Source organism: Strongylocentrotus purpuratus, unplaced genomic scaffold, assembly GCF_000002235.5.
Source record: "Strongylocentrotus purpuratus isolate Spur 01 unplaced genomic scaffold, Spur_5.0 spur5_scaffold_19, whole genome shotgun sequence".
Lineage (NCBI taxonomy): Eukaryota > Metazoa > Echinodermata > Echinoidea > Camarodonta > Strongylocentrotidae > Strongylocentrotus > Strongylocentrotus purpuratus.
Window position 1 is genome coordinate 2,087,402 of NW_022145604.1, and position 27,937 is coordinate 2,115,338.

Below are 27,937 nucleotides of genomic sequence, written 5' to 3' on the forward strand. Positions count from 1 at the left end.
ATAAAAATCTATTTTTAGAATTTCTCAATTTTTTCTTCATTTTCCGAAAGAGCATCAAAAATAATGTACAGATATCGAAGACCAGTTGAAAATGTTAAGTATTGGCTGAGATATGACCATCTGAATTAATTGATTTCCTATAGGAGCTTAGTGTTATATTGCTCTGGTTCATAACATTAGGAACCAGAGCAATATAACACTGAGCTCCTATAGGAATTTTTTTTATTCAGATGGTCATATCTCAGCAAATACTTAACATTTTCAATTGGTCTTCGATATTTGGACATTATTTTTAATTCTTTTTCGGAAAATGAAGAAAAATTGGGGAGTTCTAAAAATAGATTTTTGATGACGTCACACTTCACCACTCTATAGAGGCCTGCTACGTACAGTCATTCAGACATACATGAATGTACAGTGTATGTGCATTGAGTGACATATTGCTGTACTGTAGTGCACACTTGGAAAGATTGAAAGCCATGCACTTACTTTGGAGTGGTTCTAGTACAAAAGCTGCATCATTGATAACAAAGGTTTTGTTCAGCTGAATGTTGTGGTAATGGTAAATCGTTCGCCTGATCAAGTTAGATCCTGACAAAAATAAAGTGGTTAAGAGTGATAATAATAAAAAAACAACAATCCATTGTTACATCACAATTATATAATTAACCCTATGACAATTTGAAAATTATTATACCAGGGGGGTGTTTCACAAAGACTAAGACCAACTTTAAGTCAGACTTAACTATGGCAGGCTTTTCCTGCCACTGGTTGCTCTCACCATTATGATCTTTAGATCATATTTTTTCCTTCAATAACCAATTCGTCACTGTTTTCACGAAGTGACGGTAGTGAAAAAAAAATGCATTCACTTTGTGTTACGATTTTCCTCATTACCGTCACTTCGTGAAAACAAGGACGAATTATCAAAAATGTGAGTTCTGTAGATTTGTGACCATGATTTGTACGTTTCTTGAGAGACCAATGCCAGTAGATGGTGAGAGCAAACTATGGCATGAAGGGCCTGCCATAGATAAGTCCAACTTTAAGTCAATATTAGTCTTTGTGAAACACGCTCCTGCTTCAGCTCTGATCTGTCCATTATCAGAACACACTACATTAAAAATAATATGCCACGGTCGACACTTTTTCATCCAAGTCAATTATGAAACTACTGGCAAGGATATATCTCTCATTAAATGTTGAAAAATAACAGCAATGTTCCAATTAGCCAAAACTGATGAAATCTGAAAAGCTGACAATAACAATATGTATCATGCAATGCAGTATTTCCAATGATGTTAATGATATTAAAGTCCCTTTTGTAATTTATAAAAAGTAAAAGATCAGAATTATTGTTAAACCATCCTTAAAGAGAAGGTTGAGTTCTGGGAAGAGGTGAAAAATAATTTGTGAGTGTTACTCATTCTTATTATGCAAGTGTGGAAGAACATCAGATAAGACATGTTCCCTGAAAAGCATGGCTCTTCAAATGCCTTCATATTCTAAATATGCATGTAACATCGTAAAAATCGGGGGGGGGGGGGGGGGGGGGGGGGGGGGGGGGGGAGGGGGCCGGCTTTTTACGCCACGTGTTCGTGTAGTCCCATATACATCTTTCTGTGTACAGTGTTTGTAACTTTACCAAGACTTGGCCAAATTTCTTATCATTTTGATGATTCCAGAACCTTGCAATACACACAAATTCTTATATGCTAGATGATCAACCTTTTCTGATCGATTCCACACCGTTTCTTTCACAATGCAATCGCATGACCAGAACTCAACTTCATCTTTAACCTTCTGAATGTAATGTTGAACTCATTCTGTGACCTTACAATGTGTAGGCCGAAGATCTTACCTGGATAAAGGGGCTCATCGATGTAGTAGCCGTCAGACAAACCAACGGTCACCTTGTGGCCATTTCCTCCACCTATCTTATTAACATCCTCTGGGATCTAGGAAGAAAGAAAAAGGAGAGAGAAAGTCAGACAACATTATACATTGTAGGTACACGTAGTGCACTAAGAAGGGTATCTCCTGATTTATCAAGTCATTCGTAAATGTGCGTCATCGAGGGGGGGGGGGTGGGGTGCTTAATGAGAACAGCTTTCGCACAAAAGACAATTATTTACACCGGTCCAGTATTTTGGAATAACATAGATCCATCTCTTAAACAAAGTATTTGTCTATGCATTTTTAAAAAAAAGTTAAAGACTAAACTTTTAGACACATATAGATGTACATGATAGAATCTCGGTTTGTTTGACTCTCGACTCAATCTCTTTCTCAATCTCCCTTTTCTAGAGCTTTTGTTTTTGTTTTCTACTATTTTCCTCCATTCACTTTTTTTTTCTTTTCTTTTCTTTTTCTTCCTTATTTTTTTCTTCTTTTTTTTTTCCTTCTTCCTAGCTACATATTGTCTATTTATTGATCTATAAGCATACTTTGTTCATGTTTTATTGTAAAATTTGCATCTGAGGAACTAACACTTCAACAAGCTCTGCTTCAAGTTAGTTCCTCTTTTCTCGTGCCATTTCCACTATATTTATCGTTTCATTACATATTTGTTGTGATATAATTATTTTTGTATTATGTTTTGCATGAGAAATAAAAATCAATCAAAAAAAAAAAAAAAAAAAAAAAAAAAAAAATTAAGGTTGTATCCAATGTTTTTGTGGACCTTCATCTAAAGGCCATGTAGCAGTCTTGGTTGGATTACAGTTTGTTTTACCTGACTGCTAAGAAAGCATGTGTATGCTTGTAAGTAAGCAACCAGGGAACCCAAGGCTATAAGTCCTCTCCTAGGGACTTTGGTAATGGGGATTAATGCCTTACCAAGGGGCACTAGCACATCGCCATGGTTTCAAACCTGGGACCTCCCGGTTAAGAGACCACGGCTCTACCACTGAACCATCGCGCCTCCAAGTCTAAACTTATTACACCTTACCTTTGGCAAGGAGACAAATGATCATGGAACTTTGACAGGAAATGGCAATAACTTATGAAATTAAAGATTGACTATTATCTGTATTATCATGATTAAAGGTAATTTGTGAAGTTAAATCTTTCTATACAGTACGATTACACTTCTGAATGTGTACGTGTAGTTATAAATTCTTTCATTATATCTTCCCCTTTTTCATTCGTCACTTTACACATACTTTACACCCATCGTACTCAGTTTTGCCTTGTTTGGATAAACATTCCATAATTTAACTTGTACCATATTCACTAATCAATAAGGATTCAATATTTATTCCATTTCCCAAAATTTAATCAAACTACTTTACAAAACTTCCTTATTTATTTTGCTTGATTGTTAAGTCATCGCGCATTACTCACATACATGCACTGTGGCAGAATGTGAAAGTAGGCCTACATACATGAACATGAACCAGGGGGGGGGGGTGGAGGATCTTAATAAAGAGCCCTATGTACACACATAAGTTAGGAACAGACAACGACACATTCTTGCCATTATATAGCCTTCAATTAGAACACACCAATGTGTCATTATTTAAACAATGGCATTGACAGGCGCATTATTAAGTATGCATAATGTAATTATATTTGAAGAACAAAAATTATCCCACTTAGCTGGAAACCAAAAGAAAACCACAATCATGTGCTGAATGAGCTCTGATTGTGCTATGGATGTTGTACATGTATGTACATGTATGCTGGGTAATGGTAATGAGCATGTTAAATTTGTTTTTCACAGCATCCTGTAAAGGGCACCTTACTGATAATGATCAGTGAATCGGGTTGGAATCTTCGCTAGCTAGCCTCCCTAGCTATATACGATAGGCTGCTTGGCTTGGCTTGGGTTTCAACACGGAGATACAACAGGTTTCAATGTGGTTGCATGGCCAAAGGCTTTTAATCAACTGTACAGCCTACTCTATAAATGCCCAAATGCTCTACAATGTTTACAAAATTATTATCAACGATTTACGGTGAACTATTATGTAATTTCTTTGTAACTCTTCTTAATGACACAGAGACAGGTTTTGGAGCCTCAAGTGACTTATTTTGATTATATTAAAGAGAAATCCAACCTAAATAGAGACTCTCAATGGAAGCAGAAAAATCAGAGAAGCAAACTGATGTAAGTTTCAAATAAATCTGACATAATATAAGAAATTTATGAACTTTTGAAAGTTGTAATCACTACACGTATGCACTTCAAATGACCATAAAGAAAAGTCTTTCAAACAGAATTACCTCTTTGTATGCGAAGAGAATACGGCCATCAGATACAAGGGTAGTCTGGAATGTAAATCGTCCAACTGATTGTGTCAGTGGTATGAACCAATCAGCACACAGCATGAGATGAATGGACCAATCAGCAGGCAGGGAAGCAGCCAAGTGGGCGGAGTCACATGCAGGATAAAGGGGGAGGGAGGAGGGGAGGGGGTTCGGGCAAGGCATGTCAAGGAAGCGGTGGAGAATGAAATGTTAAAGGTTAGTTAGTAAATGAGGCAAGTCATTTATCATGCAAGTTAGAAACAATGCTGTTTATTCATTGCATAATCTGCTGGGGGAACTAGAAGTTAACAATTTGAACTCTAATACCTAAATGCCTAAATTTGCCTAAATGGCCCCGAGACAGATGGTTTTACATGATGATGTGACTGTCGGATTACTGCTAGAGTCATCCAATTCATTATACATTTCCATGTACGTTTTCATGTACAGGTACCTCTGTGAAAGAAGAAGCAAACCTGGGATGTAAGTAACTAAGTATTCTATGTGTACATTTAGGTTCTTGAGTATATCACTCCTTTCCATCCAAGCTTATAAAATCTAATAATTAGTATTTTAAAAAGAAGAAAAACAACATAAACTTGATAGTTCATCAGATCTGTTTACAATTGGTGTAACAAAAGGGATTTTGTATTTAGAGAGAATACACATATATGGTAAGCTACCTTTCAGCCACTTTAAGTTGAAATCCAAGTGAAGAGAAATTTGAAGAGCAAATCATGTTTTTCATAAGTATTCAATTTACTTTTTTATATAATTATTTTTCCTCTTCACATTATTGAGGTACATATCCAACAAAGCATCCTGCTGTCAATAGTAATCCTGTGCACAATAACAATCAGATATGATTATGAAATAGCAGATCTATTAGTGTTATTATCCAAGCAGTTTGAAAGAGCAATGTTGCATTCAGACATCACATGCCATGCGAGAAGGAAGAACAGGCATCAATTTTATATGGATTTTGCAAAATATCTTAGAAATAAACATGCTTATCCCAATTTCATTTTTGAAAACCAGGAAGAGGCAAGTGATCAAATAATGGAAAAAACAGTATAATATATTATATCTCAATAATTTCTGTGTTTTGAAGAGGAAATGAAAATAGTATTCCAATGCAACTTTTGTAAATAAAGAAGTTTGCCTTTTGCTGACCATAATCGTTTTCTTTCTTTTTTTCATTCCTGATTTCTGTTTCCAGAAGCAGAAATGTTTTTTAACAAAAGTTTGTTCACATTTAAACAAGGTCAACTACAATTTGCATTACCGTACTTCTAATGATGGCTTTACAGCTCGACAAAATAATCCCCAAACCTAATTTGAATACCTACCTGATGTGAGGTGTTGTACATGAAGATCATCCCATTCTACAGTGAAGGCAGTGTCTGTGTCAACAGGGGAAAAAAGGGAAAGAAACAATGTGAGCTTAATGATGGGCATAAATTAAACACTAATTATATTCTTTTGATAAAAGCCATCATCATTATTTTTCTACTTTGAATTTAACACTGTCCTTGGCTGATCATTTTGCCACTATAGACATGTGATTTATCAGTATGACACCTCTAGCTCTAATGCTAATGACAAGGAATTTATAATTACCGAACATGTGAGTTATGAGACTTTTCCAACTGAAAACAAAATACTTTATTTAAAAAATGCATTATGATCAATCAGAAAAACATAAAAGAAGAAAGGTCAAACATAAATAAAGAGATTATTGGTACCACAAAAACAAGTTTCTCTGAAGAGTGTCAGATAAAAATATTAACAAGCTGATTATTTAATAAAACATTCGTAAATTTTTTATTTCTTTAAAAATATGTAAATATGAATTTTTTTCAAATAATAATAATAATAATACATAAGATTTATAAGGCGCCAAATCCACTTGACAGTCAAATGCTCAAGGCGCAGCTTGTACAAAAGATGAAATACATGATAAATATATACAAATATATACAATAAAACCAATGTGTATGCAGTCATTCTTAACACTCTTCTGATCTGGATAATACCTGAGTTACACCACCAAGACTGACACCAGACCAACAACAGACCAAACAAAAGAGTGACAGTACCCATATGGCAAAATAATAGGTCAATTTGGATTTGATCTGGAGTCGGTTTGGTGATTTGACTGGGCTACTCGCATTCTGTCTAAATATAAACCAACTTGAATACGTTTGTTTGCTCAGCAGGTGAAGGTACATTCTAATTCCATTCAGGCTTGAATCAATGTCAACAAACCCTTTCACTACCCTCTACTTAACGAAAGGGATTCTTAACATTCGAAACGGTAAACCCTTGAGTACAGGTGTATGTGGTTGGGTGAGAGTCAAATCGGTTGCCCCCCCCCCCCCCCCCCCCCTGCCTCCTTGGCGGCCTAAAAAAATATAAAAGGGGGAGAGAGCTACGATAGGAAAAGGAGAAAAGAAAGAGAAAAGAAGGTAAAATAAAAGAAGAGAGGAAAGGCTAGAGAGAGAAGGGGAAAACATTGCTACTCTCAGTAATGAGTCGGCACTGTAATGGATAGAATGGAAATAAAACCCATCAAATATCAAACAGCATGGCCCCATTCCTTATGTTTGAGAAGTCTAGATGAGGCGCTATGATTTACTTACTTAGCCTTCAAAATAATCAGGTACATGTACAGCCAACGTGGAGAGCCTCTCGACAGAATTTTAAAATTCTTTTAGGTGATCCCCAGGCATTGGCTGGTGCTAAATATACTGTTAATGTTATATCATTTTGTCAACCTTGTGATGTTTTGTGATGTATTGTTATCATCTTGCCTGGAAATTATATAAATAAATACAAATTTAAATGAGAAACTACCTCAAGATTTTATCCACTGACTTATCTATAGAAGATGTGGAACTACTTTACAGTGAAGCCATTCTTTCTTCATGAATCCACCTGTAAATGTGCTATGAGGATGAGCTACTGGAGCTCTGAAGTGGACACCATGGCTACCTACTCAAGAACTATATTTAAAGAGAGAGTGCAATCGAGAAACCTTTGCATTTGAAAGGGTCCGTTCTGTAAACATGTGTATGATACGAGGTTCTCTCAACATCAGTTGTCATGGTAACTCAGTATCTCGGTATCTTCAATATCTTGAAGTATAGGTTTATGCACATATTAGTTACCAGGTCTGCCCATACTGTTTGCTTAATGATTGCCCATCGAAAGGGCAACTGCTTTGAATGATGATGAAAATGGAAATGTTTTTAATCCAAGCCTTCGACAGGTAAGATGAGATCCCAGGTACATTTACATTTCCAATCTCAATGCACCTTTTTATGTATTTCCCCTCCCCTTCCCTTATTCATCCCTTTTTTTCTTTTTTTGTATTAAGGTTCAGGTTTTTTCTGCTTTTCTTTTCCTTTTTTTCTTTTCTCAACAATACAGTGTATACTTTTTAAGGGGTTGACATTCATAAGGCTAATTGCCCTTTTTGTTACATGTAACCCCACACTCACATAAAATGTTGTTTGCTCCTTCCCTTTGTATTTTTCTTGTAATCGATTCTTTTATCTGTATATCATGTATGTCATGTTTGTATGTTTAATGTTTTTTATAGAGAATGAAATAAAGTAAGAGAGATTATATTTGTAAAGCGCTTAGAGACATTTGTATTAAGCGCTATATAAAAATTAAATATTATTATTTTATTTATTATTACTCCATGAAAACGTTAAAGTGATAAAATTTGAATGTGGGTCACTGATCTAAAGCCAATCTATGAGTGTTCTTCATATTGGTCTGACTGTCATCCTGGATGTTCAGTATAGTATTTAGACCAGTGTGAGGTGTGATGTACATGTACTGATAAAACACTGTTACAAAGTGGTCTTTATATACAGGTTTGACATTCACCATGATCCATATTTGATATTGGATGTGGTTTTCAGACCAGGATCAAAGTTACCCATCAGAAGTGTGTTTACATTTATAGACACTATGGTCGCCAGACTGTCGATCACAAGGTCCGCGGTTCAAGACCCGTCACGGCACTAATGTCCTTTGGCAAGACATTGATCTACATTTGCCACACTCAACCCAGGTGATGTAATTGGGTACCTGGCAGGAATTAATTCTTTGAAATGCTAGAGCGCCGTAATGGCAGCACAGCTAAAGCTGGGGTAATAATCTCTAAGTTTAGAAGCGCTTGGTGATTGTAATAAGCGCTATATAAAACCTGAGTACCGGTATTATTATCATTGTTAATATTATTACACAGGTTTGAGTGTACAGACTTACCGTTATATTCATATTTGATCCTTGATCTGGTAATCAGACAAGGGTCAAAGTTTCCCATCAGAGATTATTTTCATTTTATTTTTAATTTCATTTATCCAGCAAAAACAAAGAAAATCATTGAATAAACAAGCGTACATTTGGAAAAGAGTCACATGGATGCCGGGAAAAGAAAAGGATTAACTAAACAACTGTAACCCGAAGGTCTTCTTGTCTAATCCATGTGACTTTATGAAAATGGACTTTACAGACCAGGCGTTGTGGCGTGCGCCTGTAATCCGGCTAACACTGGAAGTTACAAACTCATTCAGCTGAGGACACAGGGTCGAAACTGAGTCAGGTTACCCATCAGAGGTGTGTTTACATTTATAGACACCATGGTCTTTATATACATGTAGACTTACCATTATATCCATATTTGATTCTTGACGTGGTGTTCTGACTAGGGTCAAAGTTACCCATCAGAGGTGCGATGTATTGAGTTGCAGACAGGTACTGATGAAAGAAGGTACTCAGTGATATAAATCCTGCAAGAATAGAAGAGAATGGATTGGAGAATTTAATACAAGCAGCTCTTTCTAGAAAGAGATATCATTCTGCAAACAATTGTTTTGTCATGACATTTTAAGGCTCCCCCCAGTACATCTGCCAAGTACCAAACCACTGCAATAACTGTCAAATTACAAATCATTAGAGATTTGCTAACAACATTAGTTTTTGTGGCAAGGAACCTCAGTGAATTCTAGAAATTCAATGAGAGTGGTAATTCAAAGAATCTAAACCACTCTGAAAATCTGTGAAAATTTCATGCGTGAAAAAGTTTATACAGTAAATGTTAGTCCACATACATGTACATGTACATGTATATGCAGACCTGTGCTTTAATGCATAAATAAAGCCATCATTAAGGCTACAAAGCCTTGACACATTATTGAACACAAACAAATAGCTGTGACTATGAATTCTTGTTAAAGGGATCGTTTAACAATTTTAAATCTGAGATACACGGCCCTAAGTGTTATCAGTGTCTGTGATATGGTGTAATATTGAAGCCCTAAAAAAATTGCGCTTCAAAATGATCAAGAAGTGCCTCAAAAAAGTAAAAATCTTTGAGTGACCGGTTTTACTATACTCGTTTTTCCCAATAGACTGTAGTGTTATGAAAACCGTCAGGCAAACGGTTTTCAAAATTTGTAATACCAATCATAAATATCTTGATAATCAGACAGGCGATCGGCTTGTAAAAGTCATGGGGCTCCTGACTGACCTAAAGGTTTATAATTATCATTGCATCATGAGCTAAATCCAGAATTTTGTTTCAGAATCTGAGACAAAGTTACCGGATCCCTTTAAGGAAATTCTGTTGTGCATGTGAATATAACATGCCAAAGCAAGATCATCTCCATAATACACTGTAACCATTAATCAAATTGATATTCAGGGAACAAAACAGACGGAAAAGCAGTTTCAATTAGTAAATGATAGAAGAGTGTGGGTTGATTGTGATGAAGTATTGTACTCTGAGACAGATTAATCAAGTAATGGACCTGAACGAGAGTCATTATGCATTAACAAAAATAAAATGGTACAAAAATGCATTAGCTTGCTGTCAGAAAGCTTCTGGGTCATAGGCCTATGCATATATGGTGTATATATACAAAAACTGTACATGTATATAATATAATTGCCTGAGGTGTTCTTGATATTGTGCTTTGAAAAAATGGCGATAGTACACAGTCCAGAGATTATCAGAGCCTAATGCCGTTACCCTAACCTTAGGAGTCAATATTTGTTTACCATCTTGGATCATACAAGTAGATGAATATTTGAATTTAAAGGAAATTTGTTGAAAATATACATGTTGAAAAATTTATCTGTTAGGAATATTTTCTATTTTTCTAAGACTACATGTATATACAGTGTAGGAGTGAAAAGTTAAGATAATTGGCACCAATTTGATGAGGAATAGCTGATTTACATCAAAAAGTGTGTCTTTCTTTCAAATGATCCTGGATTAAGTTTGATATGATGGAACACTGTTTTTAATCAAAGTGAACAGTGACAGACAAAGAGAACCCCGGACTAACAAAGTTCATACATGTACATGTACAAACTACATGTAGGCCCTAAAACTAGGCTTAAAAAGAGTTCTGAGCAGCAATTGATTTTAGCTGTTCATAAATTAACTTGATATCTATACAAAATGAAAAGTATATGTAAAGGAGGTAGCAAAATTTGCAAATTTGTAATTGATTAAGACAGGGCCTTAGCATCATGAATTTGAATGTGATACACATTTGCACAGTTGGCTGCAACATAGGGGTAAGAAAACCTAATCGCCGGCATTTCCAAAAGAGATCGACATTCTCGCCAGACTCAATAAGTGAGCATATTGCTTACTGAAATTTACAAACATTCCCAAGGTCTCCTGTGTGTACATGTAATGCAATCATACATGTATTTGGTTATATGTGTCTGATATAATATGGTCTTGAAATTGCCCGAGAGAAGGATATTCTTTCAAATGTTTGCGACTGTGAACATCTGCACCCATAAGGTATGCCTTCTTGTGTTACATGCCCTTTTCATAAAAGGGAAGTCCACCCTGATATTTAGTTACACTGTAGTTTCAATAAAAGTAGAAAAAGGGAGAAACAACTATAAAATGACAGCTTTACATGTACATCATATGTGCATCATTTACAGCAAGATTGCATTAGGCCTAACTATTTGTTATCATTTGCTAATTAAAAAACTTTAAAATGAACCATTATTTGTAGTTATACTTTTTAAAATCATCATTTCCTAACAACATACACCTATATATAATGATAATAAAAATAATAATGAGCGTTATTTGTATAGCGCATATCACTATGGGCTAATAAAGGCAGAACAGAAATGAACATTTATGCCTATTTACTTAGAGTGTCTTTCACAAAGCTGTAAAATGACCAGCTCAGCACTTGGCTTTATCCGACTTTATAGTCTTCTCCGACAGCTTCTTTGATAACACCGCCTAGATTCCCAGAAGTTCTCCTTCACTCTTCAGACGAGTGTAACCTTTCCTTATCTCTGCTGTAATATTAGTCTCTTTCTGCCTTCTCACATCCATTAATTTTCTCCACTCAATATCCCATCTCGACTCACTGCCATGCAATCAACCATCTTGATCCTGAACCCGATACTTCCGTCATTCTCTATCACTGCATGAAAAGGATATTCCCATCTCCTGTGCTCTCAGATCTCTCAATTTCTCTCTCTCTACACCCCCCCCCCCCCCTTCTGAATTCCTTCTCTCTCTTTTTTCTTTCTTTGTTGTCTGTCTGCCTGTCTGCTGCTTCTCTCTCTCTCTCTCTCTCTCTCTCTCTCTCTCTCTCCCTTTTCTACTTTCTCTCTAGCTCATCCACAAGTGTCATTAAAAGTAGAATGGCTTAAATACAGTCACACTCTGTACATATAAACGCTAAAATCAGGGAATTTATATAGCAACATAAAAAGGAAAGTCCATTGAAATGAAATTTAACCTGACACATTGCAGAGATGTCTGAAAATCTAAGCAGACATGCAAGTTCCCAGGATTTCACATCAAATTATCTTGAAGAGCCCCCTGTAACAGAAAATTCACTTAAAACTGTTTAGAAATAACAAACAACGTGATCCCAATCAAATTTCATGTCACTTTTATCAAATTTTCCCATCTCAATCATATTAAAAACCACTCTGTGTCAAATGCAAGATATGATTACTGCATTTTCAAATCTAAATGGATTACCGATTATCTAATGTAGACTTTTGTATAATTCCTTTTTCTCTACGATTCTTTCTTCGCAGACAAATAAGACTAACACTCTTATTAACCCTTACGCAGCTGTAGGCAGTTTATCTGCCAAAATTGATAAACTGAATATCATAAACATTGTATTCACACTTCTGTCTTGGAAATTGAAAGGAATTCATGAGCTGGGTGGTAAGTTGGATGCCAGGGATACAGTACATGCCAGCAAAGGCAGCAATGTTTTTGTTCAGATGAAAAATGAAATGTGAGATATCCTTAAAAGTAGCTGTCACAAAATCTAAGTTTCTTTTTTTGATGCCTTCACTAGTTCTGATGAAAAACAAACTCATGCAACACACTTAATACAATAATCTCAATCTACAGGCTACATGTAGATTAATAGGATTAATAAACAGTACATTGTACATCCATATACTATTCAACAAATAATATATACTCACAGATTTATCAGATAATTTTATTTAATAAAAAACATTTCATGTGACTGATCATGGCTTGTCAATGACCAATCATAAAAAAAATACTTTCTCTTTCATAAAACTGTTAACAAAATAATAGTTAAACATAGAGTTAAAAGCGCAAAAGAGTGACATCATTATCAAGTTGGTACATATGAAAGACATTTTATTAGCTGGATACAATCTTTGAAGCATTGAAAAAACCAATGAAAATAGTGCTATACAAAAGTTTGAAAATTCGGTTAATCCTCCTGTTTGAAAGTTCATATAAAACTTTCAGAGTAGAAAGATTTTTTTTTCTAAGAAAACACTTGTAGCATTATCAGATTAGCATGTATTCAAAGTGAATAAATTCAAAGTTCATGTGTAAACTAGGTTGCTCCTTGTGTGTGGCGGTAGACAGGGTTTCAAACTTCAGGGAAGAACTTTGCAGCTGTAAGCCTGAGGTGACCCTCTAATTCTCGCATTAAACTTCCCTCGCTTGGGTTCGACACCATCTTACCGTGGTTACCGCCTCAACCGCCAGGAAAATTGATGAATTGGTATCGAACGGATGAATCTTTCATAATATACCTCTGCGGTCCCCAGCCTTTGGGGCAAGATACATCAGTGGTTCATTAGGGGAAACAACTTGTTTTTTATTGAGGGTGGCCCAAAGACAAACGATCATGCATTGTACGTCAGAGAGAAAACACCCATTTCTTGCATTTATGAATGCCCGTCTTTCATCCGTTCCTGTTTCTCTACATAAAAACAAGGCACCCGGCCTGGTTCTCATTATTTGCTGCTGGCTACATTTTAGGCCTGTCTTCACTATCTCGAGATTGCCAAATATCCAGCTATTTGAACTATCCCGATCCGCAAACTATCCAGCTAATTTGCGTCTTCATCAGACCAAAGTAGCAATTAGAAGGATATTTGGTCATCAAGGATTGTCATCCCAAGATGTCTTGGGATAGTTTGCAAAATATCCCACTATTTGGCAAAATATCCAGCTATTTGTCCCTTGCGTCTTTATTAGACCGAAGATTCGCAATACGCGCTAACGCTGAGCAAAATATCTCGAGCTAATTTCTCAAGGTCGAGTTTCAAGTTTCGAGGTCGAATCTCGAGATAGTGAAGATGCGATTTGTTACTTCAGGATTATTTCCCAAATCAGAAATAGCGGGCTATTTGGCAATCTCGAGATGATGAAGACGCACCTTCTGTACAACTGAAATATTTCCTGATGGGAGACATGAGTTTGTCCCTTCATATCACTTTACATACATGTGCATGTTGAAGAGACATTGTTCTGACTCTATAATGCAAATGAGGAGCTAGAAGAATGCTATAACTCCATTTATAATTACGAGTGTTAACGCTTTAATTTCCTGGCTCCAAAACAGACAATTTTGAATATGATTTTGAGCTATTCTTTTGGGTGCAAATTTTCAATTAAATTGATCAACATCTATTTAGTTTGTGGCTTTGTCCTTTAAAATTTATAAGACAAACTGAACTCAACATACAGAAACAATGTACTACAGTACATGTACTGTACTGTACATTGTCAATGTATAGTGTGTCAATGTACTTTATTATCTTGCTCTTTCTTCTCTATTGCACATAAAGTTATCACTAACAACCCATCCTCCTACGCTCAAATTACCACCAAATTTTTTATTTAGTTTTCCTGCAATCTCCTACATCTTGATTTCTCTTGCTTTTTCCTCTCCAAATGCCTTTCTTTTTAAAATCTTTTCCCTGTTATTCTCTATTCTTTTCCACCTTCTCTTCTAAAACAAATCAACACCTTTTTAACTTCATCCTTCATTAGAATGCATACAAATGAAGAATCTAATCAACTCTTTTCTTGGTACACAACTATTGTAATTCAATACGCTTATTATATTGCCTTCAGACATCATGTCTGAAATGTATGTAATTCGTCTTCAGATCATTATACAATGTTATTTTGGTAGGTGACGCAAAATGCTATTGAAATTACCTTAAGAAGGATGATTATTTAGAAGTCTTTGTGATTGTGATTTGCTCATTATTCACTTTTTTTATACAATGTTAATTATCCCACCGCTGCACTAATGTCCTTTGGCAAGACATTGATCTACATTTGCCACACTCCACCCAGGTGAAGTAAATGGGTACCTGGTAGGAATTTATTCCTTGAAACGCAGCGCGCGTAATAGCTGCACTGCTAAAGCCAGGGTAATTATGCTGCATTATTGTAGAGCGCTTAGAGACTTCTGACAAAGTGTTAGGCGCTATATAAGCACTGTAATTATTATTATATCATCTTTTTAGAATCCTGTGAAACACTGTCTACTACATGTATGTTTATTCTTTTCCAAGCAATCTCATAAATTTCCCCCTTTCCACTGCATTTTTTTTCTGCAGAAGCTCTTACTTGACTACCGGTATTCATTCTCTTTCATTCTCATTCCTTTTTTCTCTTAAAAAAAAAAAAAAAAAAAAAAAAATCTCCACCATTTGAATACAAGTCGGTTACATTTCATCTGTGTTTGTAAGTTTTTCTATCGATCTCTTCATACCATCTTCATACCATCCTCAATTAGGAAATGTCATAGATCGAATGCAGTCCCATGTGGATAGCAGAAAGAAATTGGCAAGCCTTTGTAGCTCCAAGCAGATATCTAGCTAAATCCTCAAGAGAATCTTGTAATTGAGAGGAAAATTTTGAGAACTGTTGAGGTGGAGAGCATTACAAGAGGAGTGGATTGAGAAAAGTAACTGAGAAATACAGTATTCCGCTTGAAAAAACAAAAGGAGGGTTTAATGGTCATGATTTGAAACTGCTAAGTGCATTGAAAAGAAATACCAGTATTCTATTTATGTGCATTAAAAAGAGAGAAAGATAATCTTGATAATCAGACAGGTGATCGGCTTGTAAAAGTCACGGGATTGCTGACTTACCCAAAGGTTTATAATTATGATTGCAGCATGAGCTAAATCAAGGATTTTTTAAGAAATCTGATCAGGCAAAGATACACTGTCCATGTACCCAATCCCTTTATGATTTAAACTCTATGTGTTTAAAACTCTACTTTAGAAAGAAAACAAAATCCTGTTTTTAATTTGTAGAAGTACCTTCTTTTTTATCAACTAAATTACTAAAATGAAAGAAGTTATCAAATTGATATGCGGGAGTCAACACTTGTACTCATACACTGTGCAATATGCAAGCTTTTAAATTCTATCAAAATTTTAATGCATAAATGTAAATATTGAAACAAGAGTGAGCAGTAAATTTGCATTACAACCTCAAACATGATGATCTAATAAATAATTGACAGATTACAAGAAAGTTTTCACTACTGGGTACCAATTTTTAAGTGGTCTATAAAACTCTCCCCGCCCCCACAAAAATAGGAAGAAAAATAGTCTACCATCAAACCACTCCCATACTTTGTGGTGTGTGCAAATTATTTAAAGAGCTACATGTACATACTTGTAGTAAAGAAAGGCTCTGTAAACAATGAGAAGAAAAAACATTATATTCTTGATTTACATACAGTGTAGTGGATAAAAATACGAACCATTACCAAACTATCTGGTACATTTAAATAAATAAATTGTGCTGGGTTGCATACAGGTGCATATAAAGGCTTTAATATATATAAATATGCAGGAGATTGAGATTTTTTTCTCTGAATTTCCAAGTTGTCATCATCTCCAGAGTAAAGATTATGAGAGTAAACCAAGCAAGTGACATGTACATGTAGGGTACGTTTATGCTCAAATTTTTCTCGCCAGAATGAGGCATCTGTTATACGTTTAGTACAAAACACGGTTGCGTCCTTTCTCATTTTTGTAGAATCACTGAAAAACGGCGATCATAATCGCTGATTGTAAACTCACAAAAGGATGCGTTTTTAGGTCCAAAATCAGCGATTCTGGGGGAGCATAAATGCACAATCATTTGTAAACACGTTTAAATGGGGTCAACGTAGCATGCGCAGTGCAGGTGTGCGAATCACGCTGCATACTCTGCACTGCACTTCTCTGGCTCCTCCAGGCATGATTCTGGGTTCTGGCTCTGAGCAACAATCATGCCTGGAGGAGCCAGAGAAGTGAGCATAAACAGTACACCATGGAACTGCGACTACGATGAGCGTTTACGATGAGCGTTTCAAATCGCTCATTCTGCCTTCAAAACTGAGCATAAATGTACCCTTAGACATCTAGAAGCCAAAACCGCTCTGCACTTTCTGACAGTGTAATTAAGACACATCAAAGCCCACGTCTCTCTTGCCACTTAATGCCACGGTATCACTTTAAATCTCCCAGCATAGCTTCATTGAAAGCCAGAAATGGTGATCTACCGGTACACACTCATCACCTTACGACTGTTGATGCCTACTGCTCCAAAAGCCTGTTCAGACTAGTAAATTTAAAAGAAACTTGTAGAAAGAAAAAAAAGTAATAATAAACATGTACAGTGAAACCTGTCTATAAAGACTACCCAAGGGAGCCAAGAAAGTGGTCTTTATCGGCAGGTGGTCGTGATGTAAAGGTTCCTTTAGTACATTTTCAAAGGAAACAAAAAATTTATTCTTTGTAGACAGGTGGTCGCTAAAGCAGGTTTTACTGTACAGTGTTAAAGAACTGGTTTTTCAATGGAAATAAATGAAGGAATTGATTATTACAGATACATGTATGTCAGTAGGCCAATTATAAGTGCACGTTCACGATAAGCCCAACTTAAATAACTTTTGTATCATACATTTATGTATGATGTTCAGACTACCATGACACCATGCTAGAGCGCCGTAATGGCAGCTGTGCTAAACTAAAGCCAGGGTAATAATCGGGAGCGCCAGGAGTGTCAAGTCTGACAGATATGAGCGCTACACAACAACCCAATATCAATCATATTATTCAAAATGATGCATCATACAGTGTTTCGTTACGCAATGCTGATCAGACTATCTAGGTACAGATGTATATATTAATTACTTAATGAAATAAAACCTTTTACTATCAAATAAATTCTGAAAGTCTGAATGCATACCGTTAGTTAGAGAGGTTTTAGGCTGTATAGAGTTGGGTTCCACAGATATCAGGTCGCTTTGTGTGAAAGATCAAAGGTTTAGGCTGTACATAATAGGAGATGTGTCAAATATAGATTCACGGCTTTTGATCCGTACACTTTGTGTGAGCCATCGTGGGGATTATAAAGGCCCACGCATGGTATAGAATGTTAAAGCTACTAGATTGCTCAACCTGAAATGTACATGTACAATGTAGGTTAATCCTAAAGCTTTCAGCGATCTCGGATAGATACGCCAGAGCCTTCAGCATTATCAGAAAGATACCAAAGAAAATGCTGAAAATGCTATTTGAACGTACTGTACAGTATACAGTACTTTTTATTTTTTGAAAGATTATAATATTATTATTATTGTTATTATTAATTTTGTTCATATAAACATTTGTTGTTAATTACCATTATTTCTATTATCATTTATATCATTATATCAAAGTACTGTAGGAAAAATATATAAACTCCAAGATGAAGATATATGAACTTTTATACCCTAAACTTGTACACCCTTCTAGCCAGCTTTCAGGATGCGAAAGTGACAGTGAAACCCTTGTTTTTTTAAAAATTCAGACTTTTCAAGCTTAGCAACCAAAGGTGTCCATTTTGTGTAAAACCTATTGTGTTAAATCCTAAATTGAAGAAATGCTTGTTGAAAGATTAATTGGATTCTCTCCTATCCTCATCATTTCAGTGGGTGTGAAAAAGATCTTTACCGAACCAGCGCTGCCCGCTGGGGGCACTTCTTGACCTGAAATTTGATTCATTATGCACAGAGACAGCCTGGGGGCAAGGCTAGAAATTTACAATTCTATAGATGCAGCCAGCCATTTGGAAAATTGGTTAGAACTGTATCCACTTAAGTCATAAGTCTGGCGACATACATCTATTTTTCTTTCCAATTTCGAAGATATGAATTAATGTTTGCATAAAGTCATTGCTAACGACCGGGTAATTTTGAAGTCAAGAGCGGTGCTATGGAAATTCTGACCTTTAAAAGGAGGTTGTTTTGAGCATTATGAATACTATTATCCATCATAATTCTCGTATTAATACAAGTATTATCACACCGATGGGTGAGTCTGATGAGTATTAAACTCATGTGTCTTTTTACAGAGTTAATGTACATGTACTTGGTAACATTGTTCAGATGAGAGAAAGTGGTTTGACAGTCAAACCTGTCTATAGCGACCACCCAAGGGAAACACAAAAAGTGGCCTTTGTAGACAGGTGGTCTTTGTAGACTAGACAGGTTCCTTTAGTCCATGATTCAATGAGAAACCATTTTTAAGGGAAACAACAAGTGTGGCCTTTGTAGACAGGTGGTCTTTGTACACTAGACAGGTTCCTTTAGTCCATGATTCAATGAGAGACCATTTTTAAGGGAAACAACAAGTGTGGCCTTTGTAGACAGGTGGTCATTAAAACAGGTTTGACTGTATTAGGTAATGACTTCAATGCTGTACAATTAAAGACAATCTGAAAGTTTGAGTGAAAACAGACTATCATTAATGATACTAGTTGGGAAAAACTTAATTCTCCCAACTGCACCTGTATATTAATACAATTTAATTACATTTTAGGATAATGAAAATCTTCACAAAGCAATGAATTGTCTTTAAAATACAGTCATGTACCATTCCAGACATTTAAATGTTGAAAGATTTTAACAAGCCTGTTTATGTCTTATTTTCGTGGAAAAACAGAAAACATGGAAAAATCTGAAAAGGATTTTACATGGCACTGCATGTGTGCGGCATGTAAACGACTGTACATGTCAATTTTAATTTCTTAACACGAAAATGTATCTGCTTGATACTTTTTGTGTTCAACGTACTATCCTGTCATTCTAGAATTACACAAAAACACCATTCATCATCCCATTTGTAACAGTGTTTTTACATCAATAACCTCGTTTCTACTTGACATCAATTCTTCAGTCACATGATGCAAGCTTCCCTACATGAATGTGAAGATTGAGAGACAATAAGCAGACAGTATGCTGAAAGCAAGATCTTTTATAAATCCTGACGATCAGGTCATTATCTATCACTGATTGTGTGAATCTAATAAGATTATAGGCTCTCCTTCAATATACTTGTAGCGGTAACCCTTTCTTCTTTGTAGGAATGGCTGCGTACGCAGAGAAGAAGCTACATGTATGGACAACACTTCAATTGAGTGGTTACATGTACAGTCAACAACTACATTATTCATACCCTTACCAAGTTTTGTAAATTGTTAAGTATGTGAAAAAAGGATTTGTTCCTATATACATGTATGTTTCTTGAGAATGTGACATAAAAGTATTCAACAAAGGCCCTAATGAAATTAGTCCACCTTTCATTCTTGAGTTTTGAAAATCACACAAAAAACTTCCAATTTACACGGGTAAGAGAAATTCAGTTGTTAAAGGAACATATAATGTATCCCTTGCCCTTTTTATACCTCTTCTCTTTATATAAACCCCTATTTCTCTTTCTTGCTTATTTACTCCCCCTTCATTTCTCCTTCTTTTCATACCTCTCTTGCCATTGGTGCTGCTGCTCTCTTTTTCTCCCACACACACTCTCTCTCTCTCTCTCTCTCCCTACCTCTTTCTCTCTTACACGCTTCCACTTTCTTTCTCTCTCTCTCTTTCTCTCACACACTCCCAATTTCTGCTTCTCTCTGTCTCTTGTTTCTCTTTCCCCATCTCTCATCCTTATTTGCTCTTCCATTCTCTTGTTCTCCTCCCATTCTCACCCCCCCCCATCTCTCTCTCTCTCTCTCTCTCTCTCTCTCTCTCTTATCACCAGGATTCTTTTAACTACAAAGACTGGCATTGCATAAATTCTATGTTGCTTATTCAAATAATTACAGCATTAATTAACTCCTCTGAATCTCAACCACTTTTTAAAAAAATCAGAGTTTTTTGGTATAACTACAGGTACTGTACACAATTCAGACTGAAATTTAGACAAGTCTCTCAAAATACAACAGTGCATCACTGACCTACATGAATCTCATTACACCAATATCTGATGGTATTATTGGGAGCAATTATTCACTCGTCTTCATCAAAGCCAGGCTCTATGATATATGCCCAGATTAAGGAAGCCATAATTTATCATACTTCTTTTATTCTTCTTTTCAGTAGATATTGCCTAAAGCTAATTCCTTGCTCAAATGAAAGGCAAGCTTATTGGCAAAAAGAAATTATGGAACATATGAATGGGATATCTATACATCAGGGTGAATATTAAATTCAATTTGCGAGGGATTTAGTAAAGTCAATGTATTGTGTTCAGATTTTGTCATTCCAATTAAAGAGAGAAATCAAACATGTAGTGTTGGCTTTCTTGATATATTTTGTGATAGCTTTAGAAAGAATTTCAGACAAGTATTGACTTCAGCCCTATTTTTTTCTTTTTGATACAGGTATATTTCTTCTATTTTGTCATTCTAAACTTTGTCTTTAATAATTTTATCTATTTTACTGTGATTATTATTAAGACAATTTAAAATGATTTATGAAAAACATGTTTATATTATATTTATTATTGGGAACCTACAAAAAACAAGCTATGCTTTCCAGTAGATTCCTGTTTGAACTTACATGTACTTTGTAAAATATGTTCTTTATTGTGCCAACAATTGTTATATGAAATGAAATGAAATTGATCAATCAATCAACAAAATATCTAATGAAATTTGTACATTTTCCATATATTCTCTTCCCCCCCCCTCCCCCCCCCCCTCTCTCTCTCTCTCTCTGATGTAGCATTCATTTGTCTTCACAGCATCTGCACTCATGTCACTTTCATTTATCTAAACATGCACATTTTAAATAAGATAAAATATATACCTGTACATGTACATCACGGTCAAACTGTGCATAAGCCTACAGTAAACCCCTTATAAGGGTTCTAGTTTATGAGTGAGATGTATTGTTATTTCTATTCACTGACACATTTTTTATTTGATCTGTACCTGAGGCAAGATTGAGAGCAGTCTACCAATTTTTGTCTAAAAATTGAATTTAATTGTATTTGCCCTTTAAATATCCACAATATTTTGTTTATCTGAATACAAGCTGTATAGATACACCATGGTGATCTAGTAGCAGGAATCGTTCTATGACAATTCTCCGCCTGGCAGCTTTTGGAAAGGGAAGAATGCATACAAATCATGTAAGACAACTGAATCATGAAATTAGCCTTCCACCAAATCAATGGCCAGTAAAACAGTTTAACCATTCCTCTCGTGACAGCTTCCGATAGGGATCGAAGAATGCCCACAAATAAACAAATAACAAAGAGGAAATCAGAAGACTGCTTCAAAAACACAGATAATGTAATCAAAAGACTGAGCAAGTAGAATGGTCTCCATTGAAGCATACAAAAGTACTCCCCCGCTGTACTGGCATTTTTGTCAGACACATTAATGGCACTTAGGCGCACTGCCAGCGACTACGATATTGGAGACAGACAGAGGCTCGTGACTTTTGCTTCTACGCAGAGCAAATTCATAGACTTTTATGCCAGCTCGTATTTCATCTTTCCACTGAGCTCCTCATATTTTGAGGAACTTGAGAGAAAAACACAGATTTAATAATGTGATTGCAACATGGGAGAAGATAAAAGGTTGCTAGAGGGGGTGAGAAATATTATCTGGCGAGCGTGATCATTATCTGGCGAGCGTGATCATTGTCAAATATAATACCACAATCAATCAGATCTTTCAGAGAGAGTTTGTTATTAAAGACAGCCTTTATGTATGTTTCTCATTAAGTTCAGACTTTATGTATGTTTCTCATTAAGTTCAGAAAAACAACCCAAACACATGAAAGTGTCCGGTTTACACGAACAACACCCATGATCATATGGTGCAAAGAAAATAAGAGATAAACCTATATATACAGTGTATGAAGATGTTTTTAGACAATGTAGTCAAATTCTTGGAGGCATCCCTTTTGTAGAAGAGTACTAGATTTTGTTTGACTTACCTCCTGTTGCTATGTAAATCTTGGTGATGTTGTGTCCATAGAAAGGAAACTGAAATGGCAGGCGTACCTCCTGAATAATATAAAATGAAATTTGATTAAACACTGTGTGATTTGCTGTGCGACAAGACTGATAAAAACACTCACAGGGGTGATAGTGAGCACTAAAAAAAAAAAATTAAAAATTTTAAAAAAATTCCTCAACCTCAAGTAAAAAAAAAAAAAAAGGGATTCAGGGAAAAAATTGGCATCTAGCAACATTCTCTGCCTATTAAATTAGAAAATTAAAAAATTAGGAAAAAAAACTGATTTAAATCGGGTGATTATCAGGCCTGCTCTCAAGAGTTAAAATTTATATATTTTTTTCAAAATAAGAACAGAATTTACATTTAGATCTGAATATATTAGTGCAATCTTGCTTGACATGTGGTGGTACCCCCCCCCCCCCTCCTCCTAAGACCCCAAAGGTATTCAACTTACCCCTGCAGTAAGATGACTTTCAGAGAGAGCTTCATGAACGTCTACTACACTGTATGAACTACCCGAGCCAAGGTTCTGATAATAATCTCGACCTTCAGAGTAGAATGTTGATATGTAGTAGTCATGATCATCCTAAAGCAGAAACGATGAGGGAAACAAAACATTTTACCTGGTAGAAGTTGGTACTTGATTTGTAGAATTTGGAAATGAAGTACCCGGTAGTCATGATCATAAAGAAGAAACAATGACAAGGATGAGACAGAGAAATTCCCCAAAAGGAGGAAGATTAAATGAGGGTTGAGGGGCAATGCCCCTGGCGGTGGTAATTACGGTTAGAAAGAAAAGAAAACATTAAAATTAAAAAAAAAACAGTCTTGAAATCTCGAAATCCGCAATTGGCGTAGGAATCTCATCCCTGCAATGAAATAAATCAATATTTTACTTGGTACTTGTAGTACTTGATATGTAGTAATCTTGATCATCCTAAAGAACAAAGAAAAAGAAAAAAAAAACACTGAAGTGTCTACATGTATATACATGTAACATTAGATGTCTTCAGTCACACTGCTAAACCTAAAAGAGAAACAGAAAGAGAGAGATAGAGAAAGATTTTTGAGACGGAAAGACAGAGCTAGCAAGAGAAAGATATTGAATGAGGGATAGACAAAGATAGAGCAAGAGGGGAGAGATCTGGAAAGAGAGTTTAATTGAGACTTGAGAGAATGTTGTGTCAGGTTTTGAGATGGTCAGCGGTTGGTTAGGGAGGGAAAGTAACGTGAGAAAGAGATGAACTGGGATTCAATATGTTGATATAGCTGCACTATAGATGGCAACCAAAAGCTGCTCATCGTAATTAAATCTGAGCTAGGCGAGACATCGAAGGTGATGAGGAGAGTGACAACCAGAGAAACATGGTCATGCATGACAGGCTTCCTCCATGTGAGTGGTTTTCTTTTTTTATCTCACTTACAGTGTACAGTACAAGACATTGTAGTATACAATATCCATTGTATTTTAGTCTATTTAAATTTGCATCACCGGCTACGGACAATTCAATAGCTACCAAATGAGTAAACTTTATCTCAGGAATAACATATTACTTGTACAGACAACATCGACACGTGCAACAATTTTCCTATACATGTAGATGCACACTGCATATACATGTATATGTAAGGGATTATTAATTCCTCTGTGTAGTTTAACATTTAAATTGTTGACTACTGCTTTTTTGTTTCCATTCCCACATACTACAGGGACCATCAATGTTTTAAAATCTGCAGATACGTGAAAAAAGCAAGCTGTTTGCCTACTGTACATTCTTGTACAATGACCAAGCAGGATACTGTTCTGGTGTGCACTTAGCGGTGCAAATGGGGGCGACCATTTCAACAATATGCACAATACAAACAAACACCCACAAATAAAACCCAACTATAAATACCACACAATACAGGTATCTTTCTGACTCTAGATCATGAGCAGCATGATCTTCTTTTTAAAATATTTTTTGAAAATGCAAATTCATATCGTGTATCAAAGTCTTTTAATTGTCTATCAAAGGTAAAGATCAGTTTTGGAAACGCCCCCCTCTCAAAAAATGAAATGGAAGCTCTTATTACCAATCATGTGAAAGAATATGTTTCGACTAATACGTGATGATACAAATTTTGCAGAGAAACCACCTACTAATTGATATATTTGGTAAATTATTATATCTATTTGGACCTGATACATGTAGATATCGTGCACGTGTCGCGTAGTCCCATATACAGTACATGTACATCTTTCTGTGTACAGTGCTTGTAACTTTACCAAGACAGGGCCGAATTTCTTATCATTTTGATGATTCCAGAACCTTGCAGTACACACCAATGCTAGATGATCAACCTTTTCTGATCGATTCCACGTTTCTTTCGCAATGCAATCGCATGACCATAACTGGTCTTTATCTTTAAGCTCAATGTACATGTGGAATTTAAGCAAAACACTAATTTCTAGTGTTCTTGATATATACAGAAGGTACATGTGACATGTATTTTGCCACCAACATGTACATGTACATTTATTGCACATGTATGAAAAAGAATTCTTTATATAAAACAAAACCCTCTCCATGAAAAAGTAAAAAATATAAAATAATTTGTGCCTATTCAAGGACCATTTTATTCTACTCCATTACAAAAATGTATACCGTAGTGTAGCAAGAACTTTATATCAAAACCAAGGGGGGGGGGATTACACCTCCATCTACATGTACATGTATGTACAGGGGGGAAAGCCCCTTTGTCTGATAGGTGCAATCAGACCCCTGACACAGACTGACTCCACACAATGAATGAATAGAGAGCCTCTCCAGCTAATCATATTAACCATTCATAAGAGAGCAATCCTGTACCAAGCATCGTCATGCACAGATCAATCTATTGACCTGCTTCACTTCAAAGTTGAGGAAATAACAGTCAGCTCTTTGCATTTGGTTAAAACACACAGATACATGGATACTGGATAGTATAGTAAAGTTCTTGTTTTTAGTAATGCTGTGTACATACACTTGTACGTGTATGTTTTCCAATTGTTTTCAATTATTCAATGTTCTGTTTCGACTCGTTTCAATTTTGTGTCATTTTTGAATTTGTTTGTTTTGGTTTCATGTTTGTCTTTTGCTCAAATGCATACTTCTCATATTTATTGATGCAGTAGTTCAAGCAACCCTTTAACAATATAATTTTGACGTAGCCTGCAAATTCCAGTGACTGAGCAGTATGAGCTCAAGCGTGAATCCTGCAATGACTGCATGTGACTCATTTTATAAAAATAGACAATATTGCAAAATACTGAAATCTGTATGCTCTGAGGTTCTACATGTACATGCATGGGTATCAAACAAAGTATCCTGCAGAACTTCTTCAGTATACTATTTCTCAATTATTCTTGAAATGGAGACATATATATATATATATATATATATATATATATATCTCCATGGTGCATAAGCTTTAAAAACTTATCAAACACCCCCTATGCCCCCCCCCCCCTCTTGCAGACCAATGGGGATAGGTATTTACATGTACATGTACAAAATACAGAATAAAATGTGCTGACATACCGGTGGTAATATGTCAAAGCTTTAAAACTGGATTAAATTGGATTAAAGGTTGAAAATACATGTAGGTAATTTCTAAAAAAATTGCAAAAAAAGTTTTTAAAACCTAGATGGCTTCTTTCACCTTTCTTCACCTTTATTGACCTTTGATCAAGAAATGTAAAAGAATCCTTTGAAAATCTGTGTGTTTAAAGGTGCAGGAATGTGCTGGGAATTTAGGTCACTGCACTTTGCATGGGGATTTTTGCAAAAGCAATTTATTGCTTGACATGATTGCAAGACATGGGGAATCAAAAGTACTTACTTCAATCGTAACAGTGTCGGCAGGTTGTGAATCATTGGATTGTACGTCACGTCTGTACCTCATAGGAACGTTAGGGACATTCTCCCCAGCATCTAGCTGTACATCAGCGAGCAACGTGTTCTTTCTCCATGAAGAAACTAAAGACTTGTAGCCTGGCTGGTCATCTAGGAAATATTTGAAAAAATGAAATGAATCTTACAATTGAGCAGGGGCGTACGCAGGGGGGGGGGGGGGGGGGGGGTTATGGGGGTTCAAACCCACCCCCCCCCCATTTGGTATTTTTATGTATGTAAACCCCCCCTAAAAAAACCTAAAACCCCCCCCTTTGGTTTTTTTTTTTTTTTTTTTTTTTTTTTTTTTATTATTTAAAAAAAAAAAATTATACCCACGGCTAACCTAAATGAGGTGACCTTACCCCCCCCCCCCAACGACAAAAAATGTCAAATTATGAAATTTCGAGACCAAAAAAAAAAAAAAGTGTCCGCTTACCCCCCCCCCCCCCCCCCCCCCCCCCCCCCCCCCCCCACTGAGCGACTTTTCGGCTGGCTGAGTCGTTGCGATTTTTTTTTGACCTCCAAAAAAAAAAAAAAAGTGTCCGCTTACCCCCCCCCCCCCCCCCACTGAGCGACTTTTCGGCCGGCGCGATTTTCAAATTTTCGGGAGCAAAAAATCCTGCGTACGCCCCTGCAATTGAGTATGATAAGATTATATCAATTTTAACTCATCTGCTTTTGATATAGAGACCTTCAAATATTCCAGATGCATGAGCAGCATGGTACGATTGTCAGGAATGTATAAAGGAAATATATACATGTACATGTACAGTATGTACATGTATGCATGAAAAATTTTAATTTCACAACATATATTGAACAAATAATTGTAACTGCTTTCACATTACAAATCGACAAAATACTTCCATTTACGGTAAATATAAAAAGAACTTAGATGCATAAATTTGTTTTAGTTGGCAATATATTGACAATTTAAATACCCCAGAATTATATTACGAAATGACAAAAATTTGGAGAGTGTTGATGAATGTGTAATAGCTAGTGTATTGTGCTGGTATCGAGCTACATGTAGCATGTCTTTTGTCCTTGGAAAATTTGGATACACTTTTGCGAAAAAATATGAATACCAGCATGTATTCTCTAATTTAAAAAGGGTCCAAAAATACCTGAAAAGGTACCCTTTTTAAAAAAAACTCTG

General features: G+C 35.8%; 1 protein-coding gene across 1 annotated transcript in view; it reads right to left on the reverse strand.

Annotated features, from left to right (window-relative positions):
• Positions 1–27,937, reverse strand: part of LOC588913 (plexin domain-containing protein 2) — a 44,449-nt gene that overhangs the window by 15,666 nt on the left and 846 nt on the right. Inside the window, exons 2-9 of the mRNA XM_030990012.1 lie at positions 26,726–26,889; positions 23,316–23,447; positions 22,839–22,908; positions 8,937–9,059; positions 5,601–5,654; positions 4,228–4,292; positions 1,862–1,958; positions 490–591 (exon numbers count right to left, since the gene is read on the reverse strand). Of these exons, the coding sequence (XP_030845872.1) occupies positions 490–591; positions 1,862–1,958; positions 4,228–4,292; positions 5,601–5,654; positions 8,937–9,059; positions 22,839–22,908; positions 23,316–23,447; positions 26,726–26,889 (807 nt within the window). The remainder of the gene's footprint in view (positions 1–489; positions 592–1,861; positions 1,959–4,227; positions 4,293–5,600; positions 5,655–8,936; positions 9,060–22,838; positions 22,909–23,315; positions 23,448–26,725; positions 26,890–27,937) is intronic.